The sequence below is a fragment of the Antechinus flavipes genome, chromosome 3 (assembly GCF_016432865.1).
Source record: "Antechinus flavipes isolate AdamAnt ecotype Samford, QLD, Australia chromosome 3, AdamAnt_v2, whole genome shotgun sequence".
Taxonomy (NCBI): domain Eukaryota; kingdom Metazoa; phylum Chordata; class Mammalia; order Dasyuromorphia; family Dasyuridae; genus Antechinus; species Antechinus flavipes.
In genome coordinates, this window is record NC_067400.1 from 70,311,888 (window position 1) to 70,328,450 (window position 16,563).

The 16,563-nt window shown below is 32.7% G+C and overlaps 1 protein-coding gene across 2 annotated transcripts in view; it reads right to left on the reverse strand.

The window, feature by feature from the left end:
• The window catches only part of SPAG16 (sperm associated antigen 16), a 1,154,057-nt gene that overhangs the window by 1,095,497 nt on the left and 41,997 nt on the right, over positions 1–16,563 (reverse strand). For both annotated transcript variants that reach the window (XM_051983613.1, XM_051983614.1), the window contains exon 6: positions 4,144–4,251. In XM_051983613.1, the coding sequence (XP_051839573.1) occupies positions 4,144–4,251 (108 nt within the window). The remainder of the gene's footprint in view (positions 1–4,143; positions 4,252–16,563) is intronic.

Sequence of the window (16,563 nt, forward strand, 5' to 3'; positions counted from 1 at the left end):
GTAAGTTTAAAAACCATTGAAAATTTAAAGAAAATAACAACAATGAGATTAAATGCTACTACCTAAAGGATGCAGCTAAATCTGTTTTTAGGGGAAATTGTACATATCTAAACACTTTCATCTGCAAAATAGAGCAATAATTCAATCAACTAGGCAATCAACTAATGAAACCTGAAAAGCAATAAATACTACCTTCAACTAAATTCCAAAATAGAAATTGTGAAAATCAAGAAGAGATTAATAAAATTGAAAGTCAAAAATAATTAAGTTAGTAAAAATATAGCTAGAAATGTTTAAGACATGAAATAACTGCCTATTCATTTTAAAATGGAGAGAAAATCAAATTGTTTATCTCAAAATGAAAACAAATTGACAAGAATAAAAGAAAAAAGAATAAAGTATCAAAAACTGTTTTGCTCAGTTATATGCCAACCAAAATTTATATACAGTGGATAAATACAAAATATAAAATTAGCAAAATTAGACTATAATCTAATATCAAAGAAAGAAATCAAGCAAACTATATAAATGAGTTGCCAAGGAAAAAAAACAGATGATTTTATACATAAATTTTATTTTAAAAAAAGTTCAATCCCATTATTTAATAAACTGTTGAAAAAAAAAAACAGGAAAAGAAGGAACCCTTCCAAACTTTTTATTTTGATGCCTAAACCCAAGACAAAGGCAGAAAAAAATCCATAGTATCAATATCCCTAATTAATACTGGTACAAAATTAAGTATAGAATTTTAGCCTATAGATTATAACACATTTAAAAGATTATATACTATGATCATTTATTATATATTATGATCCTGGATTTATACCCAGCAATGCAGGTTTGGTTCAATAAACCTGAACAGACTGTGTTAATAACAGAAATAAAAAAAAAATCACATAATCCTACTGATACTGAGAAAACTTTTAACAGAATCCAACTATTATTTCTGTTAAAAACAGGAAATAAATGGTTCTTCCTTAATGTAATAATTAATATCTCTCTAAAACAATGTATTTAATAAAGGAATTAATTGAGGAAGGTCAGGGGCCTTTCTAGTTCAGGGACAAAACAAAGATACTCATTATCATCACCATTATTGAATACAGTAGTAGAAATGATGGATTTAACAATAAAGCAATAAACAAAACTGAAGGAATAAACTTGGGCAAAGAGGAAACAAAACAACATTTTTTACAAATGACATGATCATGTATCTAGAGAAAACTAAAGAATCAACCAAAAATTAATTGAAATAATAAATTCAGCAAAGTTTCAGCATATAAAAATCAATTCACACAAATCATCAATATTTATTGTATCTTACCAACAAAATCCATCAGAAAGAGGTAGAAATACAAGTAACTAAAGTATGTACAAAATACTTGGGATTCTCTCTACCAAGACATACACAGGAATTAGATAAATGCAACAATAAAATACTTAATACAAATAAAGGTAGACTGAAATAATTTAAGAACAACTTTTAAAGACATTAGACCTTTGATCATTGCAAAGGTCAACTAGGATTCTGGAAAACTGAAGATGATGCATTGTCCTAATCTAGTGACAGAGAAGTAATGGACTCAAGATATAGAATAACACATATTTTCAGGTACAGATGATGAGAGAATTACTTTATTTGGCTACATATATTTGTTAAAAAGGGCTTCTTTTCCCATTGGGAGTAAGGAAAAAGCATACAAGGATAGGAAGGAAAATAGGGAGAAAGAAAGAGAGAAGGGAAGAGGGAGAAAGAGAAAGGGAAGTAAAGAAGGAAGAAGGAAGGAATAGCTGTTGGAGGAAGGGAAGAAGAGAGAAAGAAAGGGAGGGAGGGAAAGAGAAAGGGAAGGAGAGAGGGAAGGAGGAAGGAAGGGAGAGAGGAATGAAAGGAGATTGAGGAGAAGGGAGAGATGGAGGGAGAAAGGGAGGGAAAGAGGGAGGGAGAGAAGAAGTGGGGGAGAAAGGCAGGGAGAGGAGAAGGGAGGGAGAGAGGAAGAAAGGGAGAGTGGGAGGGAGAAGCGAAGGAAGGAAAGAAGGAAAAATGTTAGGGAGGGGTCAATGAAGAATCTTTTTTTAATGCACCAAAAAGTTCAAAAAGAACTGCAAATGAGCAGGTTACTTTTGAAAGCTAAACCTCCATTTTATCTGGTGTTTCAGACATTTTGAACAAAATTGAATAAACAATACATATATGTAAGTATAAAGGAACTAGTTGGTTTTACCAGAGAAGTTGAACAGAGAAACAAGGAGAGATGAGGAGACAGGTCCCAAGAAAAGCCCCTCCCATCCCTTGTTGTGAACTGCAACTATGACCCATATTGGGATAATCTTGGTGAAGATCCTAATAAAAAAGGATGCAACATGTAGGTGAACTCTTGAGAGTTGTGTAAGCATATCAAAACTTCCCTGCCCAAAAAGAGTCTAAGAAATGAATACCATTCCTGCCCAATATTCTCTGAGGAATATGAATTATGTACGGAGCCTAAATTCTTAGGGGCTGGAAACAATTGCACTAAGCCTGAGACATGCACAATGCCTATAAAATATTAAGTACTTAAATGCTTGTGACTGACTGATAGCTACATGCTTCAAAGTTAGACTGTAGATCAGTGGCCCTGAAAATATAGACTTACCCTCAAAAAGTATGAAAACCGAACATGCAAAGATAAGACACCATGCCATGCCACATGCATCTTCATGAATCTTTCTATTTGTTCTCCTGTATGCAATCTAATGTCAATCAACTAAGCAACAAGCATTTATAAAATACCTACCGTGTACAAGGTAGCTGTATGATCCTGATCAAATCACTTCACCCTGTTTGCCTCAGTTCCTCATCTGTAAAATGAACTGGGGAAAGAAGCAACAGAGCGCTCTAGTGTCTCTGCCAAGAGAATCCCAAATGTAGGGACAAGGAGTTGGACATAAATGAAATGACTGAACAACAAATTCAAAACTTAATGGTGAATAAATTTGCTAGCAGGTACAGAATTGAATATGCAAGACACAAAGTCATTTAGAGTTATCTGGATGGGAACAAAGTAAATCATCACAATGTGAATCCAGCCTTAGAGGAAAGGTGTTGACAAAACAGGTCATACCTTGAAAATAGTAACTTATCTGTGGAAAATGTACAAAAGAAAAACAGAGCAATATAATCTTAATTCTGCTATGGTTTGCTCTAGTGATCCTAAAATCTTACAGGATTCTGTTATAAGAATAGGAATCAGATATGATGACAGCACAGAAATTATTCTCAGGCAACCAAGAATAAGCCTAGTCAACTCTAAGAGATTCACTCCTACCTTGCTCTAAAAAAGGCCACTATTCCTATAATTAGAAATCAAGGGTAGAGGGAAAAACCCCTAAATTTATAAAATCCTATAAAGTTTCATATAAAGCAAAATCTACTTAAAATACTATCACCACCATCCCCACTAAGGGACACCTGAATGAAACAGTATAAATAATTTCCTGATAGAGAGTATTCTTTTAAATCTTTTAGTGGATGGAGCACTGGACTTAGAATCAGGAAGTCCTGAGTTGATATCTGATCTCACATACTTACTAGCAGCTGGGTGACCCTGGGCAAGTCACTCATCTGTAAAATGGTGACAATTATAGCACCTTCTCCACAGGTTGGTAAGGCAATCAAATGAAATAATTTTTATAAATTTTTAAGCCTCAAAGTATTACATAAATATTAACCATTCTTATTATTTAAAAAATTAAAATGGCCCTCAGTCAATTCAGAAAAATAAATTTCTAATAAATTGAAATATATTTCTCATTAAAAGGAAGGAAAAAACTTTATAAGTCAAAGTGGAGGGAAAAAACTTTCAACCAACAGACAATATTATCTCTATGTCTTAAAAAAGTTTAAAAAATAGATATTGACTATTTTGGAATAAAGGTTTTTTTTTCCTACAGTACTCACATAATTAAGAAGTGCTTGCCTATAATATCATTTTTCTTCTCCTGAGAGTTATAGAATAGTTACACTATTTTGACAACTAAACTAATCAATTTCTCTCTTGAACCTTAAGCTATAATCAAATTATTAAGATGTACACCATTTATATTCACTTAACAATAACTGAATTTTTAAAACAATGAAATATGTTATAAACATTAGAGACTTACCCTTTGAGATCACTAATAAGACTGTTCTTTTCCTGGACTATCCGTTTGTGATGCATTCGATGGAAATCACGTTCTTTCTGAGCCTTCAATAAATCTTCTCTAGCTTTACTGTAGACAAAAATATGACCAAAAACTACTGTTCAATTACTTGTGGTACCTTCCTAAAAAGAGAGCACTAACAAAATAACAAGTAATTTAATAACTGTCAGTAGTTTCAAATCCAAAACTGCATGCTATTCAAAATTCTATGCAAAATTATTTCCTATATAAGTCTCAGTAATGGTACATAATCATCATCAAAATTAATAATTCTGAAAGAGGCAGAAATAAGTGCTCCTAAAACCATGAATCCTAAAATAACTCTATCACATTATATTTAATTTATTCAGTGAGGAAATGACAGAAATCTAGCATGCAAATATTACTATGAAGCCTTTCTATAACATAAAAATATATTAATCATATGTGTACAGCACTTTAAGTATTGCAAAACACTCAACATATTATCTCATTTGACTGAGACTCAATGAGAATTTTATTATCAATGGATTTAATGAATAGAATTCTAACCAAGAAATAAATTTTCTTTAAATCTTAACTTTGAATCATTTAAAAACACAATTGATTAATGAATTTGTATTTGTCTTACATAAAATATAAAACATTTATATCAATAAAAATGTTAATACAGTTCAATTGGTTGGTTGGTTGGTTGGTATTCTTCTATCTTGAAGATCACCAAAATGACATCACTATGTGAGAGTCAACTTAAAGTACGTGTCTGACTGTGGCTAATCAGACCAATACAAGTTCAGAATGTTCTGCCACAGGTTGGACACATAAAGCCTTTATAAACATTGGGAGTAGTTTCTCTAATTTTGTTCATTTCACATTTCTTCTGAGTTAATTCTATTCTGCTTTGCTGATAGAGCCCAGCACCTTCTCTATGCTGGGTGGTCCTGTACCAGTGTCTCCCATGTCATATAATCAATTCTAAAGTTCTTAAAAGAGACTTTGAGCGAGTCCTAGTATTGCTTTTTCTGACCATCTTGTGATGCTTGCCCTATTAAGTTCTCCATACAATAATCAAGGCTGAGTACTGGCTCTTATGCTTTTTAGCATGTTTTCATGTCAAATGCCTTCAATGAGGATAAACATGGAATCAAAGTCAGCTACTGCATTGATGGTAAATTCTTCAACTTGAAAAGGCTACAAAATCAAAACTAAAATGGAGGGAGTATTGGTGCATGATTTTTTATTTGCAGATGATTGTACATTCAATGCAGCCTCCAAAACTGAAATGCAACATCAAAAAAGTCTTAATGGAGGAGTTCAATTATTATGACTAATAATAGTTAAAATCTTATTGTTGTTGCTAACAACAATCAATGAATCAACAAATACAAAGTAAAGCAATTCTTATTCTCAGGTAGTTTACATTCTATACAATGATACATGTAAACACAGTAGTCTGTATAAAAACAGACAAATATATAAGGTAATTTCAAAGAAAACACAAGCATCAGAGCAAATAAAGGTCATATGCAAGAGGAAATGCTTCAGCTAAGGTTTTAGAAAAATCCATTGGAAATAGACTGATTTAGACATTTATTTCAAAGTTCAAATTATTAATCATGAATAAAAGTTGTTTTGAAACTATTTTTTTTAGCTTCAAGTATGAAAATGAAAGGTAATGTTCTGTAGTAAATATTAAAAGTTCATCTCAGAGTTGGAAAAATCTGAGTTTAAGACCTGCTCCTGACACTCCAGCTGTGTGACCATAGGAAGGTCATTCACTATCTCAGCATCATCTACTGAGACACTGCAAGAAGTGGAAATCAAGAAGTACATTACAAACGTGCAGACACACAGCTAGGAGAAATGGAACAGCTGGCTGATTGAGTGCAGCAAAAAGGCCAGTTTGATTCTGTGGAGGATGTGAAGAGAAAACAAAGTATTTCCATAAATAAGTATTTACAAATAATCAATTTAATGCTTTTAAGCTGCATTTAAAAACTTATTTGTGATTCATCTGAAAAGACAAGAAAGCAAACTTTTTAAAGTTACTATATTTTTCTACTATTGATTTTTTCAGAAAATTTAATTGGTACTGTTTATATTTTCATAACTGTTAACTTTTGAGTAAAATAGTTTAACTATATTTATGTTGATGCCTCTCCCATTATGAACTCTCAGACATGTTTTTAACAAGAAGTACATAAAAATAAATCTAAAGAATACAGTTCTTTATATGTGATAACTTTAATTAAATCCATAATTAAGATTCTGAAATATTCAAAGGAACTATTTCAAACCAAACCAATATAGCATTTCTGCTCATATAGAGTAAGATGGCACAACATAGAAGCCAAATGTTTAGATTTTTTTTGTAAGGGGTTGTTCAACTGATCCCTTTCAAATGCATCTGTCCACCCTCCTTTTTAGCAACATCATTAATATTTGCAGGCCTCAATGTATCCATACATTATACTATAATAATGCAAAAAGTCACACAACTTTTATGCTATAATAGACAATGTAATATTTCATAAGTAGATTCAGAATTTAAGGCAAGTAGGTAGCTGCAGGCAGGAAAAACCCAAGTTTAAATTGCTTAGACCTTTACTAGCAGTGTGACCCTACACAAGTCACTTATCCCCTCCCTTTAAACCTCAGTTTCCTCTACTATGAGCCAGAGAAGGAAATGGCAAACCACTCTAATACCTTTGCCAAGAAAACCCAAATCAGATCATAAAAAATCAGACATGGCTAACATGACTAAACAACAACCACGTATCCCATATTCCTTTTAATTAAAAGTAAATAAGCAGATCACAAATAAAATGTATATGTATATGTAATAAAATGTATTGCTAAATTCTTATATACTAATATGATAAATACATTCATACAAGGCACTAGGAAATTCTTTAGTCCATTTAGTGATTTGTTGAATTGATTACAAAGTATCTAAAAAACTGTATTTATCAACATCTGACAAATAATATAAAAATATTCCTGGAATTGATGCCATTTTGAACAATTACTACTGTCAATCTATTGTAAATTGATTTAGCCATTTACTTTAGACTTCAAAGTATTATTCAATAAAAAGTATTTTTAAGCTTAGCTTTATGTAAAAAGGTGAGAAATACTGTGGTGTAGTGGATTTAAAGACTAGGTTCAAAATGTGCCTGTCTGTCATACCCTCCAGCTGTATAAACACGGGAAGGTCATTCAACATACACGTGTCTCCCAACCCAACTCTCTATGATCATAAATTACAGCAAAGTTACTGATATGAATCAATGAAAGGAGATTCCACATTAGTAATGTGTAATGAGTAATGAAATCACATGTTTGAAACAAAAACACCATGAAAGCATTTAAGTCATAGTTCAGCAACACTGCACTATTTTGTTCCATGTGTGAAATTAATCCAGTTACCTTTAAAAATAAATCAAAGGAACTTAAGGTACTCTTAGTATTTATCAAGTAATAGCCTACAGATAGTTTTATATTGGCAACTATTTTTGGTTACAATTGATAATGCTATTTCTTAATGCTTCAGATGGAGTTAGCAGATTATCTATCACCATTAAACAAAAGAATAATACTGTGCAACTATGTCTGGAGAAAATACCTTCTTAATTTAGCAAGCAATTGCCTAAACACTAAAGTATGATTTGATGGCTCTCATTATTATATTAGTTTCCACAGCTATGCATGTTTCTAAAAGACATTAAATTAAACAGACCTTTGGAGAAGATAGGCACTGTCTGACCTTTTACAAGAAGTGAATTTCATAAGTGAAATATAGACTCCTTTAAAAAGCACTTCCTTTTACTTCTTCAAAATTTGTTATCGTTTAATTTTGGTTTCCTTCCTATCGTTTCCTATCTAAATCAGAAGCAAAGATTCTGGTGGAGACTAAAATAACGTGTTTTTATTATTTTCCAGGATACTACTTTTTCCTCTCTAGTTAATACTTTTTCCTTTGATTTCTTCCCAGATATTTCTAATTATCTTCATTATTTTTCAATAAACTTTTTTCAATGTCTGCTGAATTTCCCTTAATAGAAACTAATGAAAATGAACAGACAGCTTAAATATCGGTAGATTATAACAGATTTTATTATATACTATCTGTTTAAGTTCCATGATGCTAATGCAAGCCAAAGGCTCTTTTAAGTAGTTACTATGCAGGTCGTAAGTGATCATAGGTGATCTAAAAAAGTATCACAAGATTGAATCCAATACAAAGAATTATGAGTGGCCAATTTACCTCCTAAGTATGCTCACTTTCATAAACAAATGCAATTCTATTGTCCCATCATCTATAAAGATGCTCACTCCAAACTGTTTTCTTTTTTTTTTTTTTTTTTTTTTTTTTGGGGGGGGGGGGAGAAAGCGGGGGAGAGAGGGAATAAGAGGTTAAGTGACTTGCCCCGATCAGTATTAAGTAAATGTTAAGTGTGTAAGACCACATTTGAACTCAGTTCCTCCTGACTCCAGGGCCAATACTCTATCCACTGAACCATCTAGCTGCCCCCCTCTGAACTTTTTTTCAAGTTGCATAGTTACTGATGACCCAACTTACACTCTCACTTGCTCTAAATGGATAATTGTTCCAAAGATATAGTTTTAGAAAGAAAAATTAGAAACTATTAAAAACCATTGCTCCAAATCAGTAATAATGAGGAAAAAAATGAAAAAGGAAAGATTCACATCACACACAGAAAAGTAGCCATAATGACAAAGGACAGAAATAATCAATGTTGGAGTTTTCAAAAGATAGATACACTAATTACTATACCTGAATGAGGAACTGGTCCAATCATTTTGGAAAACAATTTTGAACTATATGAATAAAGTGGCTAAAATGTAAGGTCTAATATAGAACAGCCATCCAGTATGTACAAACAGTTATGGCCAACACTTTATGGTAGCTAAGAACTAGAAATGAAGTAAATGTCTACTGATTAAGAGAATGGCTAAATAAATTGTGATATTATTACTCCATTAGATAGGATGAATCAAAGGAACCAAAGAAAGACTTACTCTAAACTAATGCAAAAAGAAGTAGAACCAAGAAAACTAAGCACAACAATAAAAGTAAAAACTGACTGCTGTGTGATTATAACAATTTAAGTTTGTCCCTAAAGAAGAGATATGAAATTTGTCACCTTCCCTGTTTCAAGAACTAAGGAACTGAATACAGTCCAGTATACATACTATGAAATTTGAATGATGATCAAAATTTTTTTAATTGATTTTGTTCTTTTTATTCTTTGCTCTTCTCTCAGTTCCCACAGTCCTTTTCTAATTGATTAAAAGTGTGTACCTTTCTACATTTGACTCTTCCAATGACAAGTCAAAGTTTTTACTTAGAGCTTTCCATCAAAAAATATTGGAAATTCACTACCTCATTAGCAATCCTTTATTTTTCCTCTTTAGGATTATATTATATTTTGCAAGATTGGTGATTTTCATTTATAATTTTGCTTTGAAATTTCATATTCCAAACTCCCCTTTCATTTACTCTGGTCTTTTATAAAGTCCTATGTGATACTGACAGTGGCTTTTTGGTACTTGAATTCCTTATTGTCTCTTGCTTTGCATTGGGGGTCCATTGATTGGGGGGGAAAACCTGTGGTATAAAGAAAAAATGAAATGACAATAATAATGAATTAAAAAAAAAACAAGTTAGAACATGGATGAATAGTATATAGCAAAGAAAGCATAAGCAGGGGGACTACTATTAAAAAAAAAAAAGAAAACAACAATAAAGACCTTAGAATTATGATTAAACTCCATGACTAAATTTGTTTCCATAGGGCCAATGTCAAAATGTGCTTCCTTTTGGAGGAAAAAAGTCAACTACTTAGTATTTAATTACTTTGAATTTATTCTGAATATACTTTTATATTATGTTGATACTTAGTATTTAACTACTTTGTATTACTTTGAATTTATTCTGAATATGCTTTTGTATATGTTGAATAACCAAACAGAATACGGCTTTGAGAATATTTTGAGAATAGGGTTTTGCCATTTTTTTTTTTTCTATCTGCCATGCTTAGCCCACCCAGTTCCCTAGCTTTATAAAGTGCTAGCCTTGGAATCAAGAAGACTTAAATTTAAATCCTGTGACTCTGAGGAGGTTTTTTAACCCTCTCTCAGGATAAATTGGTAAGATAAAGGTCCAGGCTAACTCTAGATCTAAGATTACATAGTAAGTATTTACTTGGAAGTTTAAGTAGTATTTACCTAGTAAATTACAAATTAGATTCAATTAACACTCATCCCTTGTCTCTACTTTTCACCAACTCTTTTCTCAGCCTCTCTAATCTAGTTTCTGACATAATCACTTAAATAAAAATGTTCTCTCCAAGATTATCAATAATCTCTTAAATGCTAAATCCAATTGATGATTCCTATCATCCTTCTTGACCTCTGTAAAGTTCTTCCCACTGACATCTGGGATACTCTTCCATTATCAAGTTTTCATGAACTTGCTTTCTTCTAATTCTTTTCCACAAAATGTCCTGCTATCCCTCTCAGGCTCCTTTGATAATTATCCATATCTCTTCGTGGGCATAAATATTTGAGCTCTGTGTTGGGCTTTTTCTCTGTTTATTGTACTCTCTCTGATGATGGCCTCATCAGTAACCATAAGATCACACAGACTTCACAATACACATATCCATGTTTTATCTCTCTCCCAAAGTCCATTCCCACATGACTTATTATTGGAAACCTTAACTAGCAATGTCACAGGCGTCTCAAATTCAACATCTCTAAAATGGAAGAAATCATTATCTTTAAATCTACTTCTCCTCCTAACTTCCTCATTTTAAATAAGAGTATTTCCATGTTTGTAGCCTCCCATTTTCACAACCTCAGAGTCATTCTTAACTTTTCATTCTTGTTCCAATCAACTGCCAAATCTGGTCAATTTTACCTCAACAATACCTTCCACAATTGTCCCCTTTCTACTTACACAGCTACTATCTTACCAATTCTTACCTGAATTGCTACAATATTTTGTTAATTGTTCTCCTTGATTTCAGTATCTCCCTTATTGAGTTTACTTTCTATATTTTGATATTTTGAAAGCATAGTTTTTTCCTCTATTCAGGAAACTACCATTCTTCTGTTTGGTTTTTAAACTTTAAAGTCCTTACCTAATATGACTTCAGAATCTTTTTTCAATTTTTTTCTCATTAATGCTCCTCCATCCACTCTTTTAAGTCAAACTGTCCTTTTTGCTGTTTCTAATACAACATTCAATTTTCTGTTTATGCCTTTGTACTGACTCTCCAAGTCAAAATTATTTTGTATTTTTTTTATCTATGTATATAGGTAAAAAAGGTGTCTCTCCTAAAAGCACTTCACCATTCACCTGCTTTTTTTCCACAAAAGTTTTGTCAACTGCTAAAATTCCTCTGATATATAAAACTTCAAAGAGCAAATAAAAGATATATAAATTTTTCTTTTTAATTTTTAACACACTTTTCTAAAGAGATGAGAGATTCCATGGGTGTGGGGACATTTGTATATGTTTCTAAACTTTGATATATTGATTAACTGATTTTTTTTTCCTTTTTCTCTTCTTTAAAATGTTGCATAGATGGGGGTCTGCCATAGAGTGAAGAATACTAGGAGAAACTGTAATGCCAGAGAAACTGAGGCAGGATAGAGATTAGAGAACAATTTAATAATTTATTTAATGGAGAGATTTACTAGGACCAATGGATCCATGGTTTGGTCCCAGGGCTGAATGAGACTATCGTCTCACAGAATCCAGCAGTGAATGTCAGATACAAGATTCTTTTATAGGTTAACAAGGACAAGAACATAATGGGGGAACTACCTGGATGGGGATGACCTAATGGGGGGAGGTACTTAGGATGACATAATGGAGGGAGGAACCTAGGATGACATAAGGGGAGGTACTGGAGAGGCTCCTGATATTCTAATGGTATCTAAAATGGATAAAGACCTTTATCCCAAAAAACATTAAGACGGAATGGTTATAACCTGAGGCAGAGTAATTGAATAGGACAATTAGGGAAGCTGGGTCAGGACATTAAAAGAGAACCGTGGCACAACAAAATTTGGTGATGTAAAACCAAAATATGTCCATAAAATTAGTTTTAAAATACATATATTTTAAATGCTTTCAGAGTTATGATTAGTTAGTTTGGTTAATCAATTTGTTATTCTTTTCTAGAATCAAGAAGAAAACAAGTCATAAATCCTTTTATTTACACATCTAAAACCTTACCATCATTATATTTTAAAATCTTTTAATTCAATTAATTGAGGTAAAGCTAAAGCATCAGTCTTATATAAGTAATATTACTAAACTTTATGTATTTAAAGGAAATCTTGATTTAAGCAAAATTAAGTTTGTTTTGCTCTAGAATTGTTTGCTCTAAAACAACGAACATTCCCTTCAATTATGGCTATTGTAGCATCTAATAAAATACTGTATTTCCACATTCCTTTTTCAATTCCCCATCCTTTCTGGATTTCCAAATAAAAAGACCATTATACTGGAGAAAATTTTGAGGTTTTGAGATGCAAACAAAAATTCATTATAATACCATATGATTTCAGTAGTTTTTCTAAATTCACAGGTGATAACTTGAGTGAACTTGATGATCTTATGAGACACGACTGAAATATAACTCTTGCAGCATTCAGAATGTTTATTTATTGAGAGCACACAAGGTTATAACACATTATGTATAAGTAATTCTCTATAATATGCAAGTATTGCTTTAATTAAAAGATAAATTCTTTTACTTGCTTTAATAAGTGGAGTTAGATCTATTAGCAGTAAAGATTTATAGCTTCATAGGAAGATGATAGAACTGTTATTTTTATTAAATAACTTCCTCTCCTAAATTTGAGGAAATAATTTTGCCAAAAGGAAAAGTAGCAGAAGAAATAGTGAACTCTCTTTTATTTCTTTCCAGAATCTGAATAATGTTTTCTTTACTTGATCTCTCATCTCTAGCTATGATGAAAACTATCTTTGTATATTTTGAAAATAAAAAGCTATTATTAAATTTTTAAAAATGTAAATAAAAGGAACAAATTATAAAATGAAACTTAGCATAGTCATTATAATAACTAAGCAAAGTTCCAGAGAAGAAATCAGAAAATATATCTCCTTTCCCTGGAGAAGTAGAAAATCTGCATATAGAGTATTGTCAATGTGTTGGCAGGTTTCATAAACATTTTTTTTTTCCTTTTTTAATCTTTGTTGCAAGGGAAGGTTTGCAGAATACAGTAGGGGAAAGAGTAAATTTAGAAATAAATGTGACATAATAATAAAAAAGGTATTAATATTTTAATAGTAAATGAATTAAAAGAATGGGGTTATGAATAGAGAAGGGCAGAGATGACTTCATCAAATTTTATGTTTGTTCTATGCCAACAGTTAATAGAAAATTCAGCCTTCTAACTCCAGACTACTTCTTCTTGGAATTTTCTATTATACTGATTCTTATTTCTTTATCTTCCTAAAGCCCATCTCCTTGACCCTTAACTTCCATAAACCTCCCTTTTCCTAACATCTTGAATCTCAGATTTTCCCTTCACTTCTCTATTCTTATTAGCTCATACTTAATTTTTTTTTTCTCCTGGACTCTCAGCTGTCAGTGATAAAGTCTTTCACTGTAGCAATAAGAAATGTTCTCAAAGTGATGTTCTGCCCTCTAACAGGATAATATCTTGCATAAGACTACTAGGATTTAATTAAATAAAGGTTTTAGTGACTGCTCACTGGAAATACATAGAATCATATTTATTCTGGTCAAATTATGGAATAATGGAAAACTGCTTCTTGGATGTAGAGTAAGGGAAAACTTAACTTGTAATCTTATTTTTGCTACTTGGGATTTCTATGATATAGCAAACCTGTGCTTGTTTGGAGAGAGGGACAAATGGGTTACTGAGGATTGGCTCTTGGGCTGCCATGCCCACACACTGCTGAGGAAAAAGGCCTATCCTAGAATCTTTTTCTCTTTCTCCTGGTGTCACCGTCTCCTAGACTTTCTTTCTTCTTTTTTCTGGGCAGCTCCATTCAGAGACAGTAAACTGAGTTGGTCTTTAACAGATGACCATTTTGTTTCTTTGCTACCAGAAATGTAAGAGAATTGTAAGGGAAATATACGGAGACAGTGGCCAGGGAAGATTATTTCAGAGGATAGGCCCAAGTTCCTACTGCCTGTAGGAAACTTCCCCCTGCCCCTGACCCCCCTCCGATAACTGTTAAGGTAGCTATGGAAGCAAATGTTTATAGCATTTATACCTTCTGAATTTTCAAAGGTATATTTTTTTAAATGGATAATAAAATACAACAAAAAAACTTTGCATTTTATTATCCCTGAATGCCTTACTGCATTTCAAATTCCAAATCTGAATCATAGCTTAAATTTGACCTAGCATATATGGCAGTCCACTTATGTTGCAATGCTATATATTTAAAGGGTGGAAAAGGTGGTATCAAAAATAAATAAATAAATAAAAGCCTGAGGTGACTAAATGGCCTGATACAAACCATTCAAGCTAGAATCTCACCTTTTCTAAAAAGTCCTTCCTAATTCTCCCTAAAGTTAGTAACTTTTATTCTTGATATTTTTCTTTGTACATAACTGCTTAAAATATTGCCTCCAGTATTAAACTGGGCACTCCCTATGACTAGGACCTGTTTTTTTTTTTTTTTCATCTTTATGTCTGTTTGTTTCTCCAGTACTTAGCATAGTGCTTTGTAAGAGATGATGGTTTCTTGACTTGTCTAATATTCTGTAGCTACAGCATTGAGATACATTTGAGAGTTCTTTCAGTTGGATAAGGAGAAAGTTCTCATTCACCCTGTGAGATTAATGAGATGAATGCCTGAGGAACTTAATAGGGAAATTTAAAAATATTACCTGGTTCTTACTGACAGCTTTGGAAAAGCCGCATTGCCCAGGCAAAGACATCCTTGTACATTGGACAATTAGAGACATAAGTGAAAGAACCTTTGTCCTTTAAAGACAATGTCCTGAAGGCGGATGAATGATTAAAAGACCTCACAGATAAAACCAGTGGGGAAAAAATGCAAATAAAGGTAGGGACTGATAGGCTAAAAGTGAAAAAGGTAAGATCTCTGCCTCTCAATTCTCTAGAAGATGTGCTAAATCCAGTTAAGATTTGAACTATAACAGAAGAAACCACAAGAAAGGATAATTTTATTTACTATGCCATTTCATAATAGAGCCTTGGGTTCATCTACTAATACCCTCACCAAGATACAAGTTCACAGGTAATAACTTCAATGGAAGGAGAGTGAGTGTCACAAAGTGGTGACTGTCAATATCAAAGAACTTGGATAGTTAAGAAATCTAAACAGTAAGCATGTGATGTAACATTTATGTAGTGCTTGCTATGTGATAATTTATTAAATGCTTTGTGGTTATTATCAAATGAGATCCTTGATCAAAACAACCCTGAGAAATAGGGGCCCAATTTTTACAATGGATGAAATAATGATTCACTCACCATCGTGACACAGCTGCATTGCTTCTAAGGCAATATGGATTGGAACGCAGGCCTTCCTGCCTCTAGACTCAGAGCTCCAACAATGGCTAATGAGGCTGTCTAATGGGGAAATTCAAGGTATTTGTCAATTGCAATGTTTTATTGTTTGGGAAAGATTAGAGATTTTTTTTTTTTTTTTACAAAGTTGGGAGAATCAACATGAGGTTTTGTAGAGATTGGCTTTTGTTCTCTATAACTCAAAATAGAAGCAAACAAAAGAGGAGGAATTTTTAATTGTGTGTGTGTGTGTATGTATGAGGCAATTGGGGTAAAGTGACTTGCCCAGGGTCACAGAACTAGAGACACTTAAGTGTCTGAGGCCAAATTTGAACTCCAGGGTCAGTGCTGTCCCACTGAGCCTTCTAGCTGCCCCAAGAGGGCATCTTTTCATCTTAAAAGAGATGAGATTGGCTGCTTGGATTTATGCCTTCTTCCCTAAATATTCACACTTTGTCACTAACCTTCTTTGAGCATATTAATGCCTGCTTTGGGGGCATAGGCCTAACTGGGCTTTTGCTATGGGCTTTTCTGACATAATACTGTATCGGTCTGTGTAGATCAGTTGTTAAGGTCTGAACAGAAAAGGAAACTGAGGTACTGCTCAAGCAAAGAGGGCCATCCACATGAAGCAATGATGGAAGCCTGCTGCCATATTGGATGAGCACAGTGTGATGATATTTTCACAAGCTATTTTAGCTGTGGCTCTTGAAACCTAGCATATGTTAAAAGACAATTCCTGATGGTCATCCTTTCAGGTTATTAGTAAAATGTTATCAGGACATCAGAGAACAAGGCACTAAGGTTCCTACTGCCCTGCCAACA